At 38.3% G+C, this 27551-nt stretch overlaps 1 protein-coding gene across 8 annotated transcripts in view; it reads right to left on the bottom strand.

Moving 5' to 3' along the window:
* Positions 1–1286: 1286 nt before the first annotated feature.
* Positions 1287–27551, bottom strand: part of fam114a2 (family with sequence similarity 114 member A2) — a 31869-nt gene continuing 5604 nt past the window's right edge. For 7 of the 8 annotated variants that reach the window (XM_041193063.1, XM_041193058.1, XM_041193060.1 and 4 more), the window contains 11 exons: positions 26840–26941; positions 25063–25172; positions 24127–24261; positions 21010–21168; positions 19161–19284; positions 16728–16813; positions 14734–14877; positions 12172–12311; positions 7010–7082; positions 6486–6539; positions 1287–3691 (listed from right to left, as the gene is read on the bottom strand). In XM_041193063.1, the coding sequence (XP_041048997.1) occupies positions 3590–3691; positions 6486–6539; positions 7010–7082; positions 12172–12311; positions 14734–14877; positions 16728–16813; positions 19161–19284; positions 21010–21168; positions 24127–24261; positions 25063–25172; positions 26840–26941 (1229 nt within the window). In that variant the 3' untranslated portion in view covers positions 1287–3589. The remainder of the gene's footprint in view (positions 3692–6485; positions 6540–7009; positions 7083–12171; positions 12312–14733; positions 14878–16727; positions 16814–19160; positions 19285–21009; positions 21169–24126; positions 24262–25062; positions 25173–26839; positions 26942–27551) is intronic. The other variant, XM_041193065.1, reaches the window with a different exon arrangement.

Genomic DNA, 27551 nt, shown 5'->3' with positions numbered 1-27551 from the left:
CAAGAGACCAAACATTATATTAAAGATGTCTGGATGTAATCTTTAAAGAGATCCATTCCATTTGCCATTGATGCTATGGAATTTTATGAGAACCTTTTGGCATACACATATGATCAGTCTTTGTTGAATACCAAGCATTTTTTTTAAAACCAGCAACAAGTTAATAGCTATGAATTACTTAGCTGTAGAGCTACTTTCTCCTGTATAGTTAGCTTAATGGGAATTTTTTGCTCATTTTGGTTCAGCTCAATTTTAAATTGTCAGTAACAAATTAGTAAGTGTAACATTTACGCCAGTCTGCCAATTTACTGTTAACTGAACCTCTTGATTTAACTCTCTTAACTCATGCACTGGCATTCTAAAATTAAGTTTATTGATCTTTTTTATTTCTAAAGAATGTACCAAGGTAGGACATAGTGCAGAAGATTAATGCATAAGATGACCTGTCAACATAACTCACTATGTAATCTGTTCAGGGTAGGAATCACATTAGCTTTCAGTTGCAAGTTATTGTACTGTCTAATAATGATCAATAAAATGTTGCGATGAATAGTTTTGGTTTTTCAGTTTCTGCTTGCATAACAAATATTGCCCAGTCAGTCACACCATATTGAATGTGAAATGTTGCTAGCTGAGGATTTTTGACTTTTGATGGAGGTATCACTTTTGCCTAACTCAAAAGTTTGTGGGTTCAAGTCCCACTTTGGAGAGGAGCATTCAATCTAGGCCAACACTACAATGTACTACTGAAGGAGTACTGCATTTTCAGCAGTCCCATCTTTCAGATAAGATGTTAAACCCTGTCTGCCTCTCATGGTGAACATAAAAGAACACATGGCACCTGAAGGAAAGCAGAAGAGTCCCAACATCACAGAAACACATTATTTGGTCATTTTGGTGATTGTGGGATCTTGCTGTGTGTAAATTGCCTGTTATATTCCCCTACAGAACAAATGTAACTACACTTTAAAAGTATTTAATTGGATATAAAGTGCTTTGGTCACCCTGAGGTTGTGAGAGACACTTTATAAGTGCAAGTTTTTTCTTTATAGAAACAATTTCTATTATATTTATAATTATTATATTTTGTATTGGACATATAAACATATAAGAATACAATATATGAATATAAAAATAGGCACTGCACTACAATTATGCAGTTTGGGCCAATTATCCCCTGGCTGCAACTTCTCCTCCAACTGAAGACGACACTTGACTTTGACTCAGAATACAGCTGGTATGTATAAGTTAATGGCAGACATTAACTGGAGAATTTACTCCAATTATAACCAGCACACAACTGATTTATTCAATGACACTTGCTCATGGAATAAATTCTACATTCAGTGACTTATCGCTAAGCATATTTTGCACATTATTACTGGGTAATGGCTAATAAACTAGATAAGCCCCAATAAATTTATCATTTCCTGATTACCACAATCCATTTGTAATATAAAAAGCTTTACAAAAAAGAATTTTACATAATGTTCCATTTTACAAGTTGAACATAAATAAGTTGATTTGAAGCAATCATTTTTTTAAGTCATGAAGAACGGATTCTCGAAAGTCATGAAAACAAGATAAAGTCCAATAAATCATGAAGTTCTGATAGTGTTTTGTTTACAAAGGAAACAAATGAAGCCATGGAAACATACATCATCACTAGGTATGACAGACATTAAATGAAAATGCAAAATATTTATAATAAATGAAATAGTTTTGCATTTCCCTGCATTCCTTGGCGACCACAAACTTCCTGAAATTGAAAGTAAGGTTAAGTAAATACAAATTTCTCCAGGCAATACTGGGCTCAGTTAAGGGAACCAGCCACTTTAATTTGCAACAGCTAATGAATAGGAACCCAAATAACTGACAATGAAGTATCATCCAACATCTGGATGCATATATACAATACTGCTGCAGTTGTAGTTGAATAATTTATTGGTGCTCAATTTAAGACAATACAGTATAAATGTGTTGCATAACTAGACAACAGAGCAGCAAAAGAACAGGTTTCAAAACTCAAAAGCCTTTTTATCCTTTGTTGGAAGGGGGCAAATAACAGTTTAATGTTGCTGTTACAAATATACTTTATCCTAATTATGGGTTGATATCAATATAGGTTATGTAAAAACAACCTCTTGCATTTTCTTGTCTTACATAGAGACATACCACAAAACGCATATTTCAATCAAAAGCCAGTCAATGTGCCATTGCATTTCAAGTATAATGAACTGCAGTTGCTGTGGCACAACAAGGTGAGAGACTAGCTTATCTATTAAAAGTATTGGTGAAGGAACAATGTCAGCCAGGAAACTGACATGGCTCCCTGCTGCTCTTTGAATAGTGCTATGAGAGCTTGAACTATAGAATCAGACAGATCAGACCTTGGTATAACAACTCATCTGAATGAAAAATGGACAATGCTCTCCTGAACTTCTCTCAGCATGGATTTTGTATTTATCTACATGTCAATTCAAAGTAATTCATTGCATTTCTTTGAAATATTTGAGGTACACGATAAGAAAATACAGATTACCTAAAAGTGCATTTAGTTAAATGGTCAGCCTGGCACAACAAAAAAAAACTGGTGGCACAGTATTTTTCTACAGTTCGGTCACTTTCATGCATTCTCCTTTACCATCTATATTTGCATGAAAGTTGATCTCATGTAAAAGTTGACCCCATAATTTTGGCCTGAAAAATGTAATTTTTCATATACCTCCCGTAAAAGTTGACCCCAGTTTTTCAGGGAAACAAAGCCCAACAATTTCAAAACCAAAGTATAATCCTGACGATATTAATGATTTGGTTTCATTGTAAATGCTTAAAACATTTATACATTTAAATTTTGTTTTTATTTATGGTTTGTAATGTTATAAAATAAATAAATGTTAGTTAATAATACGAAGGCTTTAATGTTATTAAATTTTTTTTTACTTTATTCCATTACGATGGTCTATTTTAGATTTCACTTAGGCCCAAATCAAGCACAAGTCAACCCCTCGAAAAAGTTACCCGTGTTAAAAGTTTAGCTGATGACTTTAGGCCTAAAAAGTTGGTCTCAAAAATTTTACTTTTACCCAAGTACAGACAGCACTTCATAATTTATATAGCAATGCCAAATTAATATTTCATACTGTAAAAAGATAATAATGAAAATAACTTTTGTTATGTATAGCTATTACTTTATACTGGGTGCTGAAAAATAAATTTAGAGGCAATTAATTACAAGGAGCATGAAGCTGTCACTCAAAGACAAAAGGTTTGATTTTAAGAAAATCTGAGCATCAGATCATATGCTGGACTTTAATATCTGAATATCATGGTACATTCTTGCAGAAATGGGACTGAAGAGAGAAAACATTTTTTTTTTTAAAAGCTGGATTCATTGATTCATTGAAGCTTTTTATTCTGAGGGGGGACTTTTTCTTCTTCCCTCCGTTGAACTTCACCTCCCCTCAGAATCCATGACTAACATAACTCTGATTGTTGCAAAATGCATCCTAAAATAATCCACACTGCTAGGTAAGTTTTTGGCATAAAATTCATGAAGATTTCATATCAGACAAGTAAATTAAGCCAGTCAGTGTGTAGTGGTGTCCAAGCGAATCTGGATTTGAGACATTTGAAGAACTGGAAGCAGGAGCTGGAATGCATCCTGAATGTAAGTTGCACTGTTAGAAGCCTGGAAGAGAAGTTTAAACATGTTACAAAATGCTGGGGAGAGATTTGGCCAAAATAATTACTTCCACATATTCACAAGCATGGCAGCAGAAGGATAAACAGGTGAGATTTGCAATCCTGCCTCTTCATTTGAATTACTAGATGAACTTTACATGTATAATGCTGGGATCTTAGAGCCTTTATTGAATGCTAGCAAGCCTTGTTTTTCTTTCTTCTAAGCTTTCTTTTATAACCAAACTAGTGAAGGATCAATATTGATGATCAGATACCACAGAAGTAGCAACTGAGAGAAGACCAGAGAAATGAGGAAGTTGTGATCAAGCTAGGATTTTAAAAACCTCAAAGTTGTCACAGATAACAAATATTGAGGAAGTCAAGAGCTGACAGAATTTTGTATTCCAAGGACAGCATTTCACACAACTTGCAGTGACCTTCCGTATTTGGTCCTATGAATAATTTTATCTTTTCTCCTATTGGCTGGCTTACACAGAGCAGTTGTTTAAATTAGCAGTCAGCTTTCATGGTGCTGTTACAGAATGGCAAAAATGGAAGATGCACATTGCAAGCTTTCACAGGGTGAAATATTAAAAGTTAGATGCATGTAAACACATCATTTAGTAATTCACAATTATTAAAACAACTGATTTGGAAAACAATTAAGATGGAAGGCAATGGACCACTGGCGGACAATAAATGATTTTATTATTTTTTAAATTAACTTGCATATTTTGTGCCATGTCTCAAAAGGATATTCTCTCCTTTGGCAAATTGTTTAATTTTCTAATATCCTTTATGGTATTCCATTTGCACCTGCTGTATATATGAGCCTTGCTGTAGACAAATATATTTACAGACTTCTACAGAATGCACGAGCAATATTTTTGTGTTATGGAAACTTAGCTTCAATAAAAAAAAACTTGGATTTATGTAGATTGTCATGTCCTTAGGATGTTCTAAATCACTTTGGATCCAATGAATGTAGGAACATAGGACTTAGGAGCAGGAGTAGGCTATTTGGCCCTTCGAGCCTGCTCTGTCATTCAATAAGATCATGGCTGATCTGGTTGTGGTCTCAACTCAACTTTTCCGTCTGCCTCCCCATAACCCCCAATTCCCCTGTTTATCAAACATCTGTCTAACTCTGCCTTGAATAAATTCAGTGACCCAGCCTCCACTGTCTTCTGGGCAAGAGAATTCCACAGACTAATGACCCTCAGAAAAAAATTCTCCTCATTTCCATCTTAAAAAGGAGACCTCTTATTCTTAAACTGTGCCCCCTAGTTCTAGTCTCCCCCGAAAGTGGAAACATCCTCCTGGTATGGAGTATCTTTGAAGTGTAATCACTTATGCAAGTAAATTTGGCAGCCAATTTATGTACAGAGCAATCTCCCAAACAATAAGATGAAATGACTCATCATATTCTTTTTGATGCTGTCAATGGAGACATTGAGCTAAAAATTGCTTCCAAAGAGTGCTAGATTTTCTATAAAACATATAAACAATCTTCAACAGAAAATAATTACTTTTGGTCATAGAGTCATAGAAGTCTACAGCACAGAAAAAGGCCCTTCAGCCCATTGAGTCTACGCCGGTCAAACAAGTACCTAACTATTCTAATCCCATTTTTCAGCACTAGGCCCATAGCCTTGTATGCCATGGCATCACAAGTGCACATCCAAATACTGCTTAAATGTTACGAGGATTCCTGCCTCTACCACCCTTTCAGGCAGTGAGTTCCAGATTCCCACCACCATCTGGGTGAAAACATTCTTCCTCACATCCCCTCTAAGCTTCCTGCCCCTTACCTTAAATCTATGGTCCCTAGTTATTGATACCTCCATCAAGGGGAAAAGTTCCTTCCTATCTACCCTATCTATGCCCCTCATAAATTTATACACCTCAATCGTGTCCCCCCTCAATCTCCTCTGCTCTAGGGAAAATAACCCCAGTCTATCCAATCTCTCCTCATAGCTAAAACTCTCCAGCCCAGGCAACATCCTGGTAAATCTCCTTTGCACTCTCTCTAGTGCAATCACATCCTTCCTATAATGCAGATTCCAGAACTGCATGCTATACTCCTGCTGTGGCCTAACCAGCATTTTATACAGTTCCAGTATAACCTCCCCTGCTCTTATATTCTATGCCTTGGCTAATAAAGGCAAGTATCCCATAAGCTTTCTAAACCACCTTATCTACCTATCCCACTACCTTAAGGGACCGGTGGACATACACACCAAAGTCCTTCTGATCCTTGGTACTTCCCAGGTACTTTGACTTTTAACTGGATGGTTTGGATTTCAACTAAATGATCAAGCAGAAAGAAGAAATAAATATCTTGCATTTATGTAGCATCTTTCAGAGTGTAATTACTGCTATTATGAGGGATCTAACTTACACGCAGCAAGGTCACAAACAGTAATGAGATAAATGACCATTTACCCTGGCATGTTTTTGGTGGTGTTGGTCAAGTGATAACTTTTGGCCAGAACTCCCCTGCTTCAAATAATGCTTCAGAATATTTTACCCACACCTCAGTGAGCAGGTGAGGCCTTAACTTAGTTTCGTTTCTGAATGTTAGCACCTCCACCAATGTATCACTCCTTCAGAACTGCATTGATGTGTCACTCTACATTATGTGCTCAGGTCCTGGAATTGGGCTTGAATTCACAATCTTCTGATTCCAGAGTCAAGAGTGACACCACTGAGCCAATCTGATACTTATGGAGTGACATTTTGGTTTATATGTGATGAGTTTAAACAATTAGTGTGTGTAAATTGATTTAAATAAAATTTACCTCCAAAAATACTCCAGTAATTAATGGATTAAGAACCTCTACCTTCTCTTTAACCTGTAAAGAAAACAGAGCAAGGTATTTTGTGTGTCTAAAGAAAACCTTCAAAGATAAATACTGGAAAAAAAGACAGTAAAAATATATTAAATATATTAAATTAAGAAACCTAAGTCATAGCCAAGAAACAGGAAGCATATATAATTTTTCTCATTTAACCGAAAGGAGAGTGAAATCCTGATTGCAGGCTTCATTATTACTGCTGAGTTGTGAAAGAGCACATGAGCAGCAACATCAGATGAACATTTAATTTTTTTCTCCCTTTTCCAAGTTACAAAGTTCTGATAATGAAGCTCATTTAACAAAATGCCCCAAATATGATAAGCTGATTGAATCTCACTGGACGTAACCGACAGCCATCTATTTGGGAAGTCAGTGTTGTAATTTCTATACTACATCTCCAGCCACTTCAACAGATTTTATAACTTGATTTAAAGTTCTGCATCAGAGGAAAAAACTCAATTCCTTACCCCCATTCTTGTCAGGCAGGAGGTAAATTGTTTAGAAAGAGCAGCCACTTCCTTACATAAGACAATGGTCACTCTGTAAACAGAAACTGGAGTTAGGAAAAAATGTTCAACAATTCAAAAGAAAACATCTGCCCTTGAAATTTTCCCAGGTTGTTCTCTCTTCCTCCTGGTCCTGAAAAAAGTATGTTATCTTCTTCACAATCAACCATTTGGGAGGGAGGGATAATCCAACATGGGATAATAAATGAGGAGAGTTATGAGAAGAGAAAAGTTGGATATTATCAGTTTACTTCCACTTGCAAGGTGGAATGCTGTAATATATACATTCCATCAAAAACTGATTACAGGCAGCTCCGCTATGCTGAATTAACCATGATGTGATAGACAGATTAGTATCCCAGGTTGTCTCAAAAAGCATTTGGTCATTCACAAGATAGAAAGCTATGCTAAAATTATGACATTTTTAAAGATTATGTTTTATGCTACTTATAATTTTAGTGTCCTTTCTATAATGGGTTGTCCAAACCTGCACACAGCACTCGAAGTGGCTTAACCACCCTTTTGTAAAAGTGTTCCATTGCTTGTTTACTTTCTATGCCCTTACCTATAAAGTCTAAAATGTTATGGGCCTTTCTAGTGGTATTATTTTCCTGACACACAGATTTTTAAGAGGTGAAAATGGGATGGCAGTGCAAAACAGACAAAAGCAAATCAACATCTCATTTTCCTCTACATTCACTACTGCATCTAGTAACATTTTGGGGAATGAAGCTCACAATATTCTACTTTGAAGCACATGCACTTCAACTTAAAAATGCCATATAAACCTCTTCTATTCTGGGAGTGGTTTAAAATTTCATAGAATAACAACAACAAGTTCTATAAGTACTCAGCAGGTCGGGCAACATTTGTGGGGACAAAAACAGGGTTAACATTTCAGATTGATGGGCTTTCATTAAAACTGGGAACAGATAGAAATGTAATAGATTTTAAATAAGTGAAAGGGGGTAGGCTAAAAAAACAGGGAAGATCTGAGATAGGGTGAAAGACAGGACAGGTTAAATGACAGAAGAGTTGGTGATGTAGGCCAAAGGAAGTGGTAATGGAACAAATAAAGAAACAAAAAGCTTGTCTATAGGAAGTGTGAACGGCAGAATGATAAACAGCTGCCATCCAAAAACCAAAACAAGAGATAAAATGAGATCCTAAAATCTACAAAGAAAAAGGAAACAAGTTGGGGGCAGAGATTACAGTCTTAAATTGTTGAGTTCAATATTGAGCCTGGAAGGCTCTAAAGTGCCTAACTGAAAGATGTGGTGCTGTTCCTCAAGCTTATATGGAGCTTCAATGAAACACTGCAGAACACAGAGCAGAGAGATTGATGTGAGAGCAAGGGTGAAGAATTAAAATAACAGGTGACCAGAAGGTCAGGGTCATACTTGTGGACTAAGCAGAGGTGCTTTTCAAAAAACAGTCACCCAACCTGCATGTGGTGTCCCTGATGTAGAGAAGACTGCATTTTAAGCAATGAATACAGTATATTAAATTGACAGGAGTACACGTAAATCACAGTTTTACCTGGAAGGACTGTTTGGGGCCTTGGACGGTGATGAAAGAGGAGATAAAAGGGCAGGGGTTGCATCCACCATTCTTGCATGAAAAGGAGCCGTGGGAAGGGGGCAGAGTGTTTGGAAAGATTGAGGAATGGACCAGGGTGTCACAGAGGACACGGCCTCTTCGGAATGCTTATAAGAGAAGGGAGGGGAAGATGCATTTGGTTGTGGCAGAAATGGCAAGGAGGATGACCTGTTCAATATATGAACAAACAAAATAGAATCAGAAGTAGGCCATTCTCATGCCCCTCTGCCATTCATTGAGATCATGGCTGATCTGTTTGTGTTTCGAATTCCACATTCCCATCTACCCCTATAATCTTTGATTCCCTTGTCTAACCAGAATCTATGTACTTTTGCTATAAAAATATTCAATGATCCCACCTCCACCACCTTCTGAGGCAGTGAGTTCCAAAGTTGCACAACCCTGAGAAAAAAAATTCTCCTCATCTCTGTCCTAGAAGGGCAACCCCTAATTTTCAAACGGTGCCCCTAGTTCCGGACTCACCCACAAAAGGAAACATCCTTTCCGGTTCAACCTTGTCAAGGCTGTTCACGATCTTATATACTTCAATCAAGTCACCCCTCACTCTTCTAAACTCTAAGGGAACAAGCCCAGTCTGTCTAATCTTTCCTCATAAGAAAACCTGCTCATTCCAGGTCTCAATCTGGTAAACCACCTCTGAGCCGCCTCCAACGCATTTACATTCTTCCTTAAATAAAGAGACCAAAACTGCACACAATATTTGAAGTGTGGCCTCACCAATACCCTGTACAACTGAAGCATAACATCCTTACTTTGATGTTCCATTCCTCTCGTAATAAAGGATAGCATTCCATTAGCCTTCTTAATTACTTGCTGTACCTGCATAACAACTTTTTGTGACATGCACTAGAACCCCTAGATCCCTCTACACCTCAGAATTCTGCCGCCGTTTTCCATTTAAGTAATACTCTACTTTATTATTCTTCCTACCAAAGTGAACAACTTCATATTTTCGCACATTATAATCCATCTGCCATACTTTTGCCCATTCACTCAACCTATCTATATCCGTCTGCAATCTCCTTATGTCCCCATCACAACATACTTTCCTATCGTTGTGTCATCTGCAAGTTTAGTTACCATGCCTTCACTCCACTCATCTAAATTATAGTCATTAATTGTAAAAAGCTGAGGCCCCAGCACAGACCCCTGTGGGACTCCACTTGTCACATCCTGCCAATCAGAAAAAGACCCACTTATGCATACTCTCTGTTTTCTGCCAGCCAGCCAATCGTCTATCCATGCTAATACATTAACCCCTACACCATGAGCTTTTATTTTCCACAATAACCTTTGATGTGGCACCTTATCAAATGCCTTCTGGAAATCCAAGTACAGCACGTCTAGGGGTTCCCCTTTATCTACAATGCATGTTACTCATCAAAGAACGCCAATAAATTGGTTAAGCATGATTTTCCTTTCACAAAACCATGCTGACTCTTCCCGATTACCTTGAGTTTTTCTAAGTCCCCAGCTACAATCTCCTTAATGGTCAATTCTAACACCTTCCCCATGACAGATATCAAGCTAACTCGCCGATAGTTTCCTGTTTTCTGCCTCCGTCCCTTCTTGAATAAAAGGGAGGGAGGCAGAATGTAGGGAACTTAGTATTACTTAAATGGAAAATGGCTGCAGAATTCCAAGGTGCAGAGGGATCTGGGCGTTCTAGTGCATGAGTCACAAAAAGTTAGCTAGCCACCTCTTTTATGGTTCTGGGAGGGATGGGAAAGGGTGAGTGGAGAGGTGCGCAATATGGTTGAGGGCCAGTCAACTATGGTGGGGAAAATCCTCGGCTGAACAAAAAAGGAGGACATATCAGAAGCACTGATATAGAAAGTTGCACCATCAGAAAAGATGTGACTGAGACAGAGAAACTGGATTGAAATGGGATTGTTACAGGAAGTGAGGTGTGAGGATGTAGATTCCTCCAAATATGGGCCCTAGTTAAGTTGGGCTTTTGTAGGATATTGGGAACATTCCTTGTTCCAGTCCTAGTCGGGTCCCCTCCCTCACCTCTTTCTGGTACATTGATGATAGCATTGATGCCATTTCCAGCTCTTCCTTTCAATTGTCAAATTCTACCAATACTTCCAATTTCCACACATTTCTCACCTCCACATTGTCCATCTATGAACTCTTCCCTTTCCTTCCTCGACTTTTCTGTCATCTTTTCTGGAGATAGGCTATCAACCGATACTCACTATAGGCTAATTGACTCCCACAGCTCCCTCGACTTCACTTCCTCATACCTTGCTTCCTGTAAGGACTCTATTCCATTCTCCCAGCTTCTCCATCTGTCACATCTGTTCAACGATACAACCTTCCATATCAACATTTCAGATATGCCTTCCTTTTTTCTCACCTGAGGATTTCCCCCACCATGGTTGACAAGGACCTTGACCTTGTCCGTCTCATTTCCAGCACTTCTGCGCTTACCCCTTCCCTTCCTTCCCAGAAACTTGTCCTCACCTTTTACCTCACCAGCCTCCGTATTCAACAGATTATTCTCCGCCATTTTCACCAATTTTGGAAAGATGCTGCCATCAAATGCATCTTCCCCTCCCCTCTCGTTCCAGCATTCTGAAGGCATTGTTGCTTCCTCAATCCTCAATTACCCCAACATCCCATCCTCTTCCTACTTCACCTTTCCATGCATGTGCAGGAGATACAATACCGACCATTTTACTTATTCTCTCCTCACTGCCCCAGGGCACCAAACACTCCTTCCAGGTGAAACAGTGATTTATGTGTACTTCTTTCAATTTAGTGTATTCACTGCTTACAATGCAGCCTGCTCTACACTGTGGAAACCGCTCTGGGTGACTGCTTTGCAGGTCAGTCCATATTCCTGACCCCAGGCTTCCGGTCGCCTGTCATTTTCATTCTCCATCTTACTCTCACACTGACTTCTCTGTCCTCAGCCTCCTGCAGAATTCCAATGAAGCCCAAGGTAAATTTGAGGAACAAGAAGTCAGCTTTCAATTAGGGATTTTATAGCCTTTTAGACTCAACATTGAGTTGAACAATTTTACATTGTAATCTCTGCACCAACGCCACCTATCCCTCACTCCACAAAACACCCATTTTGTTTCCTTTCTCTTTGCAGGTTTTGGTTTTACTCTTATTTTGCTTCTGGACAGCAGCTGCTCATCATTCTGTCATTTACATCTCCTCTAAATACATCTTTTGTTTCGTTATTTGACCTATTACCATTCAGTTTGGCCTTGCACCACCAATCCTTTTGTCATTTAATCCCTCCTGCATTCTACCCCATCAGACTTTCCCTTTTGTTCTTTTCCCTCCCTCCCACTCTTTCACTTGCTTAAACCTATCACATTTCTAACTTTTCTCAGTTTTGATGAAAGGTCATTGACCTGAAACATTAACTCTTTTTCTCTCACTTCATTGATGCTACCTGACCTGCTGAGTATTACCAGCATTTTCTGTTTTTATTTCAGATTTCCACAGCATTTTACTTTTGTAACATTATTAAAATCTCATACTTTGACAGAGTTTTGGCACGGTCCAATGTGCCTGCATCTTTGTCCTGACTGTGAAGAATGAGTACTGCCACTTTATGGAACTGTTCAATGGATCGAGCAGTGAGTTCCGCCAGGCTTCTGATAGCAGATGCATGGATATTCTGTGAATTACACAGAGACATATGATAAATTCTGAGATTAGGACAAGCAGTGTACTGCCCCCGCAGCCCCCCCAACCCCAAAATAAATTCACATATTTAAAACCAAGAATTGTAGTTAAACCAGAATTCAGTATACTTATTGGGTAATAAGATTTAATGGAAACCCTCATGACATTGAGATTCTGATTACAAATCTTTGTCTTCCCTGCTGAATACCATGCAGCAGGAGATGGGAAAACTACCAAATCACACATGAAAATACAACTTAAGTTTAAGGTGCACAGTTTATTTATTTGCAGTACAAGAATCCTATGCATTGATGCATACATGTTCCAAGACTATGTGGACATTTAAAGAGTCAGCTGCCTGTTCCGGTGATAGATGGAGCAAACACGCTTATTTAATATGCAATGCCATCATATTGCATTTGTTTGCTGAATATATTTCTAAACATTTGTGGGATCAAGACAACACATTGTACAGAGTTGCTTCGACAGGAAACTCATTAACAACTGTCACCCAGCGGTGCCATTTTCTTGTTACAATATTCAAATGCTTAATACGTCAGTAAACTGCCAACTCACAATTGACTCAGGAAGCCTATCTAAGTCAGCAATTACATTGAGCCAGAATGTGCTGTAGTATGGCAGGTAACAGAGCTTGTTGTTAGCTGGTCTTAGACTCCAGCTCAAAAATGTCTTTCCCATAAAGCTGTGCAAAATTCCAAGCTGACAAAGTCACAACGAGAGAAACAGACCATCTTGGATCTGAGTGAACAGGGCAGCCAACAGGTTCTCTCCTTAACCAAGGGAATTTAAGGACTGAGAACTAAACACAGGAAGGATGGAGAAGGAGGGCGAATTCAATCTCAAGTCAGGTACAGAATGAGAAATAAAGAGAGGGAAAGAAAGATTGAGCTAAAAGAAAAAGAAGAGAAAGAAAGGAAAAGAAAGAAAATTGAAGTGAAATTTTTTAAATCTCCTTGAAAAATTCAAAACCTACAAAAGCAAAAAAATTTAAAAATTCCCCCTTGAAGGAATGAGATGTCTCACTTGTAATGGCTAATTTTTAATGCCAGAGAGGTCGATTGTTTGTCATTAATACTCATATCATTAAAAGGATATGACTTTCATATCTTTTATCCTTGCTGTTATTTTGATAGTACATAATGAACCAGAATTTGTTAACTAGCTGCTGTCCTCTGGCATTGCTCCTGCACAAGCTTTTTAATAAAAAAATGTAATTCAACAGACTTTAGTAATCAAGAATGCTGACTGGTCTTGTACATAAACAGATTTCCAGGATCGAACAGACCAAAATCTTGAACTCAGTAAATAAATTCTTTTTTCTTTTACATGATTTTAACCACCACTTTAGTAATCAAGAATGCTGACTATATATAAGAATGCTGACTGGTCTTGTACATAAACGGATTTCCAGGATCAAACAGACTAAAATCTTGAACTCAGCAGATAAATTCATTTTTTTTAATAAAAACATGACTTTAACTACCACTTAGTTAAATATTTGATTACAATATTTAACTGGCTTGTAATTTGAACTTAAACTTCCAATTGGTATTGATATGTACTTTCTGCGTTTGTTTTTTTGTCAATTTACAGCTAATGACATTCTAAGTAGCTCATAGCAAGCGTAATTTTTCAGGTCATTATGCAGCATCACCATACTCTATGTCTTAAACAAGAATACTCAGCCAATATAATATTTGGCTTCATATAGCAAGCTGTGACAGATAAAATTGAGCCACATGGAACCCAGTTTATCAACTGTTTCCTTATGCAAAAACATTACATTGTGATGGTAGCAAAATTCGGCTGTGAAAGCATTCTGTTATCTTGTGTGCCAATTTGTTAAAAGCTAATTTTTTACTGCATCCCTCTAAGGGAGTCTAGTTGTAGATTTACTGTGATCTTTATTAGTACCATGCTGCAATATGCTAACAGGTGGTATGATCTGAGAGAAGCAATCCAAATTCTGTTATGAATGCTCCCTCCAAGTTCCTCTCTTTGATTTCAAAGCAATCATCAACTTTGAATTGGAGTTACAGTCTGGCTAAGACTTAAGAAATGTTCCTTGCTGAGATGATAGTTGGAACAACAGGCACCCACATTGTCTTCTAACAGTGACTCAAATGACCAACTGCCCCAGCTCCTGACCTGAACAACACATTACATCTAGCAATGACTAGCAGGCTTAGGTATTGTAAAACATCTCCTATTTTAGCAGAGATATTAACTCATACAAAAAGAAATAGGTTATGGTCAGAGTTAAAATAGGGGATGTAGGCATGCTGTATTCAGGTGTTAAACATTTTCCTGTAATATTATGGAAGCAATTTCTAAATCTCTAACCAATATTGGAAATCCAGTCCTCCAGGAACTTTAAAAGCATCTTTTATTACCTCAATTGAAAATTTGTGATCTTTGCTCAAGTCATCAGGTCCTTCACTCTGTCCTTTCTTCTCTAGATCTTCTGAAATCTCTTCTATTTGCACAGGCGAGATAAAATTCACTTCAATTAAACGATCATGTGCATGCTTTCTGGCCTGAAACAGATGCAAGTCTTTAATTATTCAGTATAACCAAAAGAAGTAGAAGATAACTATTCCTGAGTTTGAAGGTGAAACAAATCATTGAGGCAGGGTACAGTGATGTATCTATGTTACATGTTACCAAAGAATGCTTCGTACCTAAAATGGGAAATTATTCTCCTCCTCTGAAACTGATGTAACCAAAATTTTATTGATTATCATTTGGATCATTCAATGGATGTGTATTTTTTTTAAGAACATAAACTCATAATCACTATAGTATAATAAAACTATGGCCATGACATGCTAAAAGAGTTTCTTGACTTTTAAAGAAAAACAACTCCACTTTAAATGCTTATTTTCTCAATAGTACATATTTTTACAACATTCATTTACGGAATGTGGGCATCGCTGACTGGACCAGCATTTATTGTCCATCCCTAGTTGTCCTTGAGAAGGTGGTGGTGAGCTGCTTTCTTGAACTGCTGCAGTCCCTGTGGTGTAGGCACACTCACGGTGCAAGGGAGTTCCTGGATTTTGATCCAGCGAGAGTGAAGGAACGGTGATATATTTCCAAGTCAGGATGGTGAGTGGCTTGGAGGGGACCTTCCAGGTGGTGATGTTCCCATGTATCTGCTGCCCTTGTCCTTCTTGGTGGTGGTGGTCATGGGTTTGGAATGTGCTGCCTAAGCCTTGGTGAGTTTCTGCAGTGCATCTTGTAGATGGTACACACTGCTGCCACTGTTCGTCAATGGTGGAGGGAGTGAATATTTGTGGGAGGAGTGCCAATCAAGTGGGCTGCTTTGTCCTGAATAGTGTCAAGCTTCTTGAGTGTTGTTGGAGCTGCACTCATCCTGGCAAGTGGAGAGTATTCCATCACACCCCTGACTTGTGCCTTGTAGATGGTGGACAGGCTCCGGGGAGTCAGGTGGTGAGTTACTTGCCGCAGGAGTCCTAGCCTCTGACATGCTCTTGTAGCCACAGTATTTATATGGCTAGTCCAGTTCAGTTCAACACATCTGATGTTGCAAAGCTGATTCCGATGAAGGGTCTATGCCTGACTTTACTGTACTCTGATCTGTTGCATGTTTCCAGTATTTACTTGATTTTATTTCTGTGATTTTTATTTTCTATTTGAGGTACTGACATCTTCTTAGCAATTTTTAAAAAATGTGTAAAAACAGAAGATTCATAGTATTTATGAGTATAGAAATAGGTCATTTGGCTCATTGGGTTTGATGTCAGCTCTTTGAAAGATCTAGTTGCTTGGTCCTTGCTTGGTCCCTGCAAAAAACGCTCTTAACCTCTGGTCATTCTAGTGATATTAAATTTATACCTTCTAGTTACTGACTCCTCATCCAGTATCAATATTTTCCTGTATTCAGCTTATCAAAATGCTATAATTTTGAATATACCATCAGCTTTTAATCTTGGTAACAAAATTATTTTCTAACTTGTTGAAACTTGAGTTTTCAATGCCCAGAATTTCTTCTGGCTTTCAAAAAGTGCTCCAATCTAATAGCATTTCCCACAAATAGTAACGCACAATGAGCAAATTCTGCAATATAGGCAGGAAACACACAATTATCCTCTGAAGCACAGTGTAATAATACTGCAATGAAAATGCCAGTAAGTGTGTATTAAATTGGCTTGGAAATGGTTACTTGGTAAGTTCATTTTGTTAACTGATTAAGACCCTATCAAAAACTGAAAATCCCATTGTGTACACTGGGAATACTGTTATTATTGAATCATCACTACCACCACCATCACTCCACAATATTCAAAAGAACTGCATCTTATGAAGAAGTACCCTGATTAAATTAAATGGTTTTGATGACACAATCAAATCAGTGTACACTTACTTTGCCCAGTTTGTCAGGCGTTGCAGTGATATTCAGCTCCGATAATAAATCAGACAGTTCTTTCACAAATCCAGACCCATCATCCCCTGCAAGGCCAATCAAAGAAATTGTCGAAAGTGGTAAACCTGTTTTTAAAAAACATTCTAGGACAACACTGGCAAGGCAGTGTTTAATGCCCATCCTGGTTTGCTCTAAGGGCACTAAGAGTCAATGCATTAAATGACATTAAAATTGAGGGACTCAAATCACACCTATACCAGGTCTGAAATCACATGTTACCCAAACGGAGGTTGCAAATTCTTCCTTGAAAGGCAGTCATCAACCAGTTGGATTTTTATAATATTCCAGCAGTGTTCAAGGTCATTTTAGCTGCAGCTGGCCCACGAATTACTTAATTTAATCAATCCAGATTTACAACTTTCCATGTTGTGATATAAACTCACAAGTACCATAATAACCAGGCAAATGCATGCTAATGTTGTGTGCAGTAACACTCAAAGTAACAAGCCACCAGGTCTAAATAAAATACATCCTAGGTTGCTAAGGGAAGCAAGGATGAAGACAGAACAAGCTTGGACCAGAATCTTCTCCTTGGGTATGGTGTAGTAACAAAGGATTGGAGAATTAATGAAGTTACACCCTTTTCAAAAAAGAGAGAGGAGTAAACCTAGGTTGCCAGTCTAATGTCAGTGACCATTGTCAAGGACAAAATTAATACTCACTTGGGGAGGCATAGGTTAATAGGTGACAGGCAGCACAGAATTGTTAAAGGCAAACCGTGTCTGACTAACCTGATTGAGTTATTTGAAGTAACAATAAGAGCTGATGAATGTGAGGTAGTGCAATAAATAGGGGCACTGAATATATAAAGAGCATGAACATTATGCTAAACCTTTACAAATCACTGTTTAGGCCTCAGCTGAAGTATTGTGGTCACCACACTTTTGCAAAGATGTCAGGGTACAGAGGAGATGTAATAGGGTGACACCAGGATGAAGGACTTCAGTTATGTGGAAAGACTGGTGAAGCTGGGATTGTTTTCCTTTGAGAATAGAAAGTTAAGGAGGGATCTAAAATTGAAGGATTTTAAAAAATTCGTTCATGGGATGTGAGTGTCGCTGGCTAGGCCAGCATTTATTACCCATCCCTAATCGGCCTTGTTTCCAGGGCATTTAAGAGTCATTGCTGTGGGTCTGGTGTTGCATGTCACACCAGGTAAGGACGGCAGATTTCCATTAGTGGTTTTTTATGACAATCGGTAATGGTTTCATAGTCATCATCATCCTTTTAACTCCAGATTTTTGTGGGATTCAAATTTCACCATCTGCCTTGATGGAAATTGAACCCTGGGTCCCTGAAGTATCACCCTGGGTCTCTGGAATACTAATTCAGTGACAATACCACTCTGCTGCTGCCTCCCCTGTTTAATGGAACAAGGAGGGAGAAACAGTTTCCTCTGACAAGGTCAGTAACCAGAAGTTATGCATTTAAAATAATTTTAAAAAGAATGATAGAAGGAAGGAGGGAAACAACCCTCCATGAAAAAAGATAAAATTTAGAAGACTATCTGAAAGGGTGTTGAAAGCAGATTTTGTAGGAACTTTCACAAGGCAGCAGGACATGTACTTGAAGAGGACTAATTTTCAGCGTTATGGGGGGAAAAAGCTGGGGTGTGGGACTAAATTGGGCAGCTCTTTGGCACCATTTGTGCTACAACATTGACTCCAATACTGCAGTTTTTGCCACCATTTAAGCAGTCACTTATATAATTCCTCTATTGTTGGTTTATTTGTGTAAGAGGGGAGTTATACTTTTGTATTGCTGAAAGAAACATTTTTTGTCAAAGTTTTTCATCTTGCGCTCATCAGGACATTAGTATTTTCTTGCAAATTGTCCTGATGAGTGCAAGTCAAAAAGCTTTGACAAAAAGTATCTTCTTTCAGCAATACTCAAATTCTGTACTACCAAATGGCTATTTATAGCTATAATTTTATAACTTACTTTAAAAAGAAATTTAAAGCCCATTAGTAAGTAATCTATTTATAACACAATGCAATGTTAAAATGACTGCTGACATTTAAGAGTGAAAGGCTATTTGGAACAAATACAGAAAAACATCCAATTCTACTTCTTAAAATTAGGTCAGAATAACCTTAATAAAAGGTTACAAAGGAGTTATCAGGAACATGTAGGCACTAACTGAATGATAAGTTGAACAGAGAAAAAGTACACAAAAATAATTAATATCAGAAAATGGTGGAAATACTCAGTAAGTCAGGCAGCATCAGAAGGTCATCAACTTGCAAATTAACTCTGTTTCTCTCCTCCGATGCAGCCTGACTTGCTGAGTATTCCTGTATTTTCTGTTTTTATTTCAGATTTCCTGCATCTGCAGTATTTTGCTTTTGATATAGAAATTATTTTTCTTTTCACCTTTATGCTCTTCTTCATCCTCATCATCAAATTCAACCAAATAAAAGGCTTCTTTAATAGCTGCCAACTCCTCCTTTAATTTTTCCAAATCTTCTCCAGTCAGGGCATTCAGTACTGATTTAACCTACAGAATATAATGAACAGTCCACACATACATGGTGAATAGATCTAGATAAATAATCAAGTCAGCACTGGATAACCAAAATCAATTTCCATATTTTAATGTAAATTTTAGATAATCATCTATGTATATAAAGTAATAAATATTTAGAGGACTTTGAAGGCATGACATAGACCAGAACTTAGATACATTTATTATTGTTAGGAAATGAAAATAATTTAAGTAATTTATATTTGTATTTCTGGGTGTTAGGAATGAGTTTTAGCTTGAATGTTTAAGTTTGATTTGTACTTCTGTATGTGTGTGTTAAGGAAAGGTCAAGTTAAGTTTTAGTTTCACTTTAAAAGGTCCCTGCATTTCTAGTGAGTGTTTAGGCTGTAAGAGAAGTTAAGCAAACACAAGAGTAGAAAAACTGGGCTGTTGCATAGCAACAGGGGTCCAGAGGCTGGTCCCTTCCACAGACACAGACAGAAGAAACGAGAAACAGCAGTTTTTGAGTTCAGTTTTGAAGACAGCTGCCAGGCAGAAGCAGCCTGGGAGTGGACAGCCAGTCCCAAACTAAAGTTGGTTGACCAACTGCCAGAGAGAGACTGGAGCAAAAGGGACAGATAGTAAATCCAAAACTAAAGAAGAAAGTCTCCAAAATCCAGGGGAGTGGAACAGGAGAAAGTCCCAAGGCCACCTTCTAGTCAAAAGGAAGGACAGGAACCTGGAAAATGTCCTGCTCTGTGGAAGTGATAGTAAAGAGCAGAGAGAAAGGCTCCAAGCTTCAAGTGATAAAGGGTTGTGAAAAGTCAGAAGATCCATAGAGGCAACCAAAGATCTGTAACTCTTTGCTGTGGACATGTGAAGTTGTGGTGTACTGCTGACAGCTGAGTTGGTGAGAGAGTGTGCATGGAAGAAAGCTTGAATGTATGTGGTGACCCGGGGACAGGAACATCGGAAGGAGAGTTCGAAACCCTGGAGGTGAACCTTTGCGGAAGGAGTCTGAGAGAAAGTGTTGGCTTGAGAGAAGATTCCAAGGTGAGTTCTTGGAAAGCGAAGATTGGAAACCCACGTGTGAAAGATGGAGTTCAGTGAGACTGATTGGCTCATGGTGTAACAAGCGTCTGGGGGAGGAGTTGAGGACAGATCCATAGCACCTGTCTGGGGTGGCATTTGTCACTTGGTTTCAGAGAGTGGTGTGTCTAACCACAGGTCATCAATTGGTTTACATGGACTGTACTTACTGTGAACATTAGAGTATAAGATAGCTTTTGTAACTTGTGCTATCCTTACAAAGCTGTATATATCTGTAAAGGTATAGTTGTGGGTGAAGGAATATTGTAATATAGTTCATCTTTTCTTGTTTAATAAATGTTTTATGCTTTTTAAAAGATCATTAGCTGACTCCGGTGATTCTGTCCAGTAGCCCCTCGCCACGTACCTAAACAAACAAATACAAGTTGGGATCTATCAAGCTGGGTTCCGCCCTGGAATCAGGCTTGTCCAGTGGTAACATCAGCTGGGATCATAACATTATGTCCAGTGTAAAGTAATACATACAAAATTGAGATTTTAGTTAGTAATCTCAAAATATATCATATTGTAATCTGGGTGATCCAGATTTCTAGTAAAGTACGCTTCTCTACATTAGGGAACTGGATACAGAGTTAATGCAAATTACAGGCAATGACATTAAAGAAACATGCAAATAATATAAGTTGAATTTCTTTGTTCCTTATTTACTTTTACTTCACTCTCACTTGACAAAATCTCCAAAGCTTCCAGATGAGATAGACCTTGAAACTCATCAAACAACATTCCATAATGAGCTTTCTTTTCTGTATCCACAGAAACCTCATCAGCTGTTTGTTGCTGTTCTCTTTCTTTTGCCTCTCGCAGAACCTACGCAGAGAAAAATAAAGCATAATCAACTTCAAGATCCTCGGCTTTGCAAGAAAGTGAGTTGTACAATGGTTTAAGGATTTAACCATCATTTTTTCTGTCTTATCCATGTTCCAATTTGGATCAAGAAACATGAGAGAGGAATTTGACTGAGAAACCTTTAAATATGATGATTTAGGGATATTTCCATCCAGTTCCTCACAGGCTTAAAAATCTATCTCAAATCTGCTTAGAATTCAATTGAATACTCCAAAAACCAATTAAACACATTAACGTCAATTTAACTCAAAACACTTGAAATTTAGTAAGTTACCATGGATTATAGCATCCATCTCACCTTATACTATTCAGCCGATCAGGAAGAAATGCTAAAATATATTTAAATTATCAGCATGCTGATATTTGTCATCAGTTCCACAAATATAATGAGAATGTTTGGAAGGGCTGGCAGGTACAAAAATAAAAATTCAATATATAACTTCTTTAAAATGTTAAAAAGCATGTTCAGTCCCTGAGTGACAGCTGCAAATACAGACTTAGTGCTTTCCTCTGTGCTATCCTTTTCCAGGTATATTCCTAGCAGTACTCCAACAACCAATATTCCCACACTCATCAGCACCATATCAGTTCTCAATCATACCAATGCTACGTCTGCCTATTGCCACACATTCCCATTGCACAGCCCCCTGTACTCCAAGACACCAGGGCCCAGAACGTCTGCTGTCTGTGTTGCGGGTGGGAATGGTGGTGGTGGTGGTGGTGGTTTCCCATGCAAGGATTGCATGGCAATTGCCCAGGAAGTTCAAACTTCCGATGGACAATTACCCTGCACTGGGAACGATTTAAATCAGAGACTTCAGATGATTCCACCTGCCTTACCAGAAAAATTACCCAGAAGAAGTTAGAAGAATTAAAAACACTTCTAATCGTGGATAACTATTAGTAACTGAGCCCACCTGACCCTCCACTGGACCCCTTGACCACAACCATGACCTCATGACCTCATGCCCCCCCTCACCGCACCCCCGAGTAGCAGTCCACACCCCGACTATCTTTAAGTCCTGGTGACTACACCCCCAACCCCACGACTAACACACCCCCAGTTAACATCCGACCACAGCCCCGGGTAACCACCCAGCCAACCCCTGGCTGACCACATGAACACTCCCCATTCACCACCTGACCCCCCAACCCATCATATGCCTGCCTGCCTCACTGAACACAAATCCCTAACTGACCACCCGAACCCTGCCCCACAATTGACCACAGACATAAAAAAGGGGTGTGGCTACACTTCCCAGACACTGCTACCCGCACTGAAGGCCTTGGGAACCCGCTGCACTGCACATTTCTCACCCAACCTGCATCGGTAAATCGGGCGAGAAAGGTGCAGCTCCCAACTCAGGCAGGAAAAAAGGAGTGGAGTGGCAATCCAACTGTGATCGTCAGTCCTTGGAAGCTCTTGCCCTAGAATGCCCCTCTTGCTACTGTAAAATCTCTAGATAATCCTTCCAATATTCCAACACATTACCCGCTCAGAAAATACCATCCCTTCCCACGACAACAATCCGTTCATTAGTATTCCTAATATATTCCTAAAAATGACCTAAATGAAAATCACTTTCCCATAAGAAAACATGTAATAAGGTGTTCCTGATCTGCAATTAATACATTACAAAAACCTGTTGGCTGCCTTGAAATGAACTGGCCAAAATTATACTTACTTACACCTACTAGCTTGGCCTAAATAGCCAAGGGGTTACAAGCCCAGTACCATAACCACAAGATCAAGAGTTGAAATCTCACCATGGCAAACTATGAAACAATGTAATTTCATCTGAATAGGAACAGATGGAAAACGTGTTTGTACTCGAAAGAGTTACATACACCTACTAACTCTTTCTACTTAACTCATTCCCGCCTCAAGCTCACCACTTCCTGCTTGACGCCTCTCCCGATCGGAGTAAGGTGCATTTTTTATTGACAAGGGAGTCAAAGGTTATGGGAGCAGACAGGAAGATGGACTGACATTGCAACCAGATCAGTCATAATCTTATCAAATGGCAGAGCAGACTTAAGGACCAAACGGGTCTACTCCTGCTCCTAAGTTCTATGTTCCTCCCGCTCACTGAACCTGCCATGAATTTCTTCCCTCCACGAGCCTCCCACTCACTGACCCTCCTGCTTGCTGCTTCCTGCCAACTGCCCCATTCCCTCCCTCTCCCTCATAGTGAGGGCATGGGAGAGGGAGGCGGTGAGGAGGGAGGGTGCGGGAGAGGGGAGCGGCGAGCTGGAGGGAGTTCGGTTTCAGAAGGAGCTGAGCATACTCAAGGTATGCTAAAACAAGGTAGTGCTATTCAGGGAATGTCTCCAATGTACAAACTGTGCTAAATGGGCTATTAGAATGGACTTTAAATGGAGGATAGACAACCCTTCTAATTCTACTAAATTATATCACCAGCCCCCCATCACACCTCATTCCTATTTGCAATCTAGAACAGCCCCTTTACTATCTACTTTCCAAAAAAGGTAGGCCATAAACTTCAGTATATAATCAATTTCAGCACATGTTCATTTCATATATGTATTTATTTCCACAAAAGTGAAGACATAACCACAATTTGAACTCAAAAATATAGCCAATACTTCCATAATACTCAGTATTAAAAAGAGACTTTTGGAAGTTGTCAGACAGGTTTACTTCCTGCAACAGTCTGCTCTGAAAACTTGATTTTACAAACATGTTATTCCATAAACAATCATACCCCTGCATAAACTACTTCAATGCTTTCATTGGACTACAACTATGATCAATAGCATTATAATGTTATTGCAGGAGCAGTCATATCATTGCACATTTGTATATAAAATGATCAAAAATTGCCATATAAGTGACATGTTGCAAGACTGATAAAAAAAATGATTTTATTTCAGTCACTGCTGAAGTTTAGAGAATACCTGAGACAATGTGGTTGTTCTGTACATTAGTTCTCTTGTCTTCTTGAATCCTGGATCTCCTTCTGCAATAACATCCATGGTCTTTTTACCAATAAATTCAAGCGCATCCAAACCACCACTTAGTACAGTTTTCCCCTGAAAATAAAGTAATCTATATTTATATTGTATCTGATGAATGTATACGGAAAATTAAACACTATAATGAACATAAAGTACCAGTATGGCTTTATCTTTGGATGCTTCCTACTGCAGAATGTGAAGTTAATTTACCAGCCTAGTCAATCTGTAAAACTATACTCTGAAATTTCAACATTATCCTCGATAATTATTCCAGCACAAAGTTCTGATCTTAAATGACTGTAAACTATATTTAAAAATTCCAAAATTAAGCCACACCTTTTTTTAAGTTACATTAAAAGCATACTCTGCTTTGTTACTTGGAATTATTGTGAATTGATAAACCTGTGATATAATTGGAAGGGCAGGATGATCCAATAATGAGCAGTCCATCTGTTGTGCATGTTGCTAAAGATGTAACAATATAGTTTTTAAATTATTGGATGTATTAGATCATTACTATTTGCATCAATTAACAAACACTTCAAAGATGTCAGGAATTGTCCCCAACATTTTTAGATATTTAAGTAACAATTATGTATATATTTTGAACTTTATAATGTAAAGAAAGAATTATAATATAGCAGGATAGGCTTTTTATTATGAAAACCAATCTAAAGGTCTGGGAGCAGTTTAGTTAAAACCAGAGTTCAGAGAAAAGATTAGTCATGTGGTAGGGTGTGGGCAGAAAGGAAAATGCTTTACTAATTAAGTATGACCCAGTTTTCTCCAAAGAAGTAAAATTATCCAAAGGTAATATTAAACATCGACCATCATATAAAGGACATTAACCATTAGTTAAATAAAAGACATACTCACAGTGCTCTGAACTGCACTAGTGATGGTGGAGAACATCCCAAATGCTCCACCAGTTGGAGAGGAGGTTTCGCTCTCAGCTTTCGGGCTATCCTTACAGTTCTCCAATTCTGCTGTTTCCAAAAAAGCAACAAGTCTGCAAGCCTTAGAATAATTTGTTCAAATCAAATAAACGTAATGATATTTATGCAAAGAATTGAATTATTGACAACTACTTGCATTTACACAAAGCTTTCTGCCTTTCTATGTCACTTTCCTCCTTTAAGAGGTTCCTTAAAACCTACCTCTGTTCAAGATTTTGGTCATCTGTTCTAAAGCCTCCTTAAACTGAAGTGAAATATTGCAGATGCTGTAAATTATGGAAAATGCTATAAATACTAAGGTCTGGCAGCATCTCTGGAGAAAGGAAGAGAGTTAAGGTTAAATGTTCTTCACAGACACTATCTGACTTGCAGAGGATTTCCAGCTTTTTCTGTTTTTATTTCTAGTATCTCCTTCTGTGGCTCAGTGTGCATGAACATGATCTTGTGAATGGGATGTTTTACTATGTTAAAGGTACTGTATAAACGCAAGTTACTCTTATTGTTGCTTTTGATTAATGAAACAGTCCGGAGTATTTCACAAGAACTAAGTTAGACAAAGAAATTTATAACAATTTTAACAAGCTTACCTGTCAGTTTGTTAACCAACAGTGCATTTTTATATTTATTTTTGTGCACACATTATTTCTGCCTTCAAAGACACAAAAGTAATCAGGTTTGATTGGCATTACCCCTACACTATTTAAAGGACTCACATGATAGTGGCAATCTGTAAGAAATTGTTGCGTAATAACTTAAAATCATGAGAAATTTATTGAATATTATAGAAATCTGAAAGAAAGCTTCGGTCACAAGTTGCTGTTTGCAGAACACAGGACAGGCTTATTATCACTGCCAACAACATGTCCCTAGCACAGGTGTTCCTGATAAGATTGGATCTCATGACCTATATATAAATCAGCCAACTAAGAAAAGGGTTAAAGCAGGCTAGAGAGAGAAACAAAATCCTTTTGGGCAGAAAATAATTTTATTGAAGTGATCCATATTGCCCAGTCTTTTTCAGATGGAGGCAGGCTGGGAGAGAGAGCTTCCTAGCATGTCAGTTAGCTTGAGAAGAAAGAGAACAAAAGAGAAGGTGGCTTTGAATAGAACAGACAAGAAGCTGCTGTCCTGAGCTGCAGAAGTCGGCTTCGTCTGTCCGTTCGTCTTCTGGAACTGGTAAACTGTCCTCACCTGTCACAGGTCTTTTGCTTTTCCTGTCAATTTAGCTTATGCATCATCTTTAAACTGTTGCATTTTAATAAACTGCTTAATGAATTAATCTAAAATTCCTTATTAGATTAATCACCTTCTGAGTAAATAGTGACCCCCCAGGCTTAAATCTTATAGAATATCTCAGTGTTCGCTATTACTGGGACCGCAAAATCCAAGCCATGAACAGTGGCTGTTAATGCAAGATATTGGAGCCCATGGAACCACAAACCAACAAGAAGTCAATAACTTTATACTAGAAGAAGGAAGACATAAAAGTTCACTATCAATGTACAACAAAAACAGAATATACAATAAGGAGGAATGCAAATTTATTCTGATTAAGTGACAGACCTTCAAGGTTTACTATATTTGTAGATTCCATCTCAATGTTCCTTTATAGCATCTTCAACTTTAACCCTAAAATAGGTTTAATCATTGTTAGAAGCTAATTTTTCAGAATTCAGAGGTAGCTCTTTTGTTATCACCTTTGTCTCCATCAGACACTTTCACTTCTGCTGAAGCTTCTGTGGGGCTGGGAATCCCAAGAGACAACTCAGCTTTCTCAATCACATGGGAAATCCCATGACCTGTAGCAATTAAAATAAAAGACATGAAACCACAAGAAGAATATGTTAACATTAGCAACACTGAATTGCTTGCTAATTATGTAATAAGTATCTCATTAATAACCAACAATGGAAGCCAAATTATCAGGGATTGGGGTGGGGGTGGGGGGAAATTGGTGGATTCTAATCCGCTTTGCAACTACAAACATCTAAATCTCTCTGGATTTTGTTTATTTTGGATGAACTGAATACCATGATGTTAGTATATTCTACCGCAAAACTGAAGTTATAAATCAAAAGCTGTCAAGCGTCTTCCTTTTGCAATGATTCACTCTGCCACATACTTTCTATTCACCGTGAAATAGGTCTTTCAAACCCAATGCAGCCAGCTGAGCAACAAACTGGATTACTGGATTCTGAGAAAACTAATAAGCAACATCAAGATCAAGGGCTGGGTTAGAACTGGGAGAAAGTACAAGCTCATAGGAGTTGACTATCCAGCTCCTTGAGTCTCCTAGGTCCTTCAAATATATCAAGGATGATTTGTACCTCCACTTGAGTTACCTGCCTTAGCTCTGCATCGCATGAGCTTACCCAACAACAACAAAATTTATAATATTTTCCTACCAGG

Source organism: Carcharodon carcharias, chromosome 8 (assembly GCF_017639515.1).
Source record: "Carcharodon carcharias isolate sCarCar2 chromosome 8, sCarCar2.pri, whole genome shotgun sequence".
In the NCBI taxonomy this organism is placed as follows: domain Eukaryota; kingdom Metazoa; phylum Chordata; class Chondrichthyes; order Lamniformes; family Lamnidae; genus Carcharodon; species Carcharodon carcharias.
Note: the sequence above shows the minus strand (reverse complement) of the source record. Positions and strands in the feature narration are given on the sequence as shown.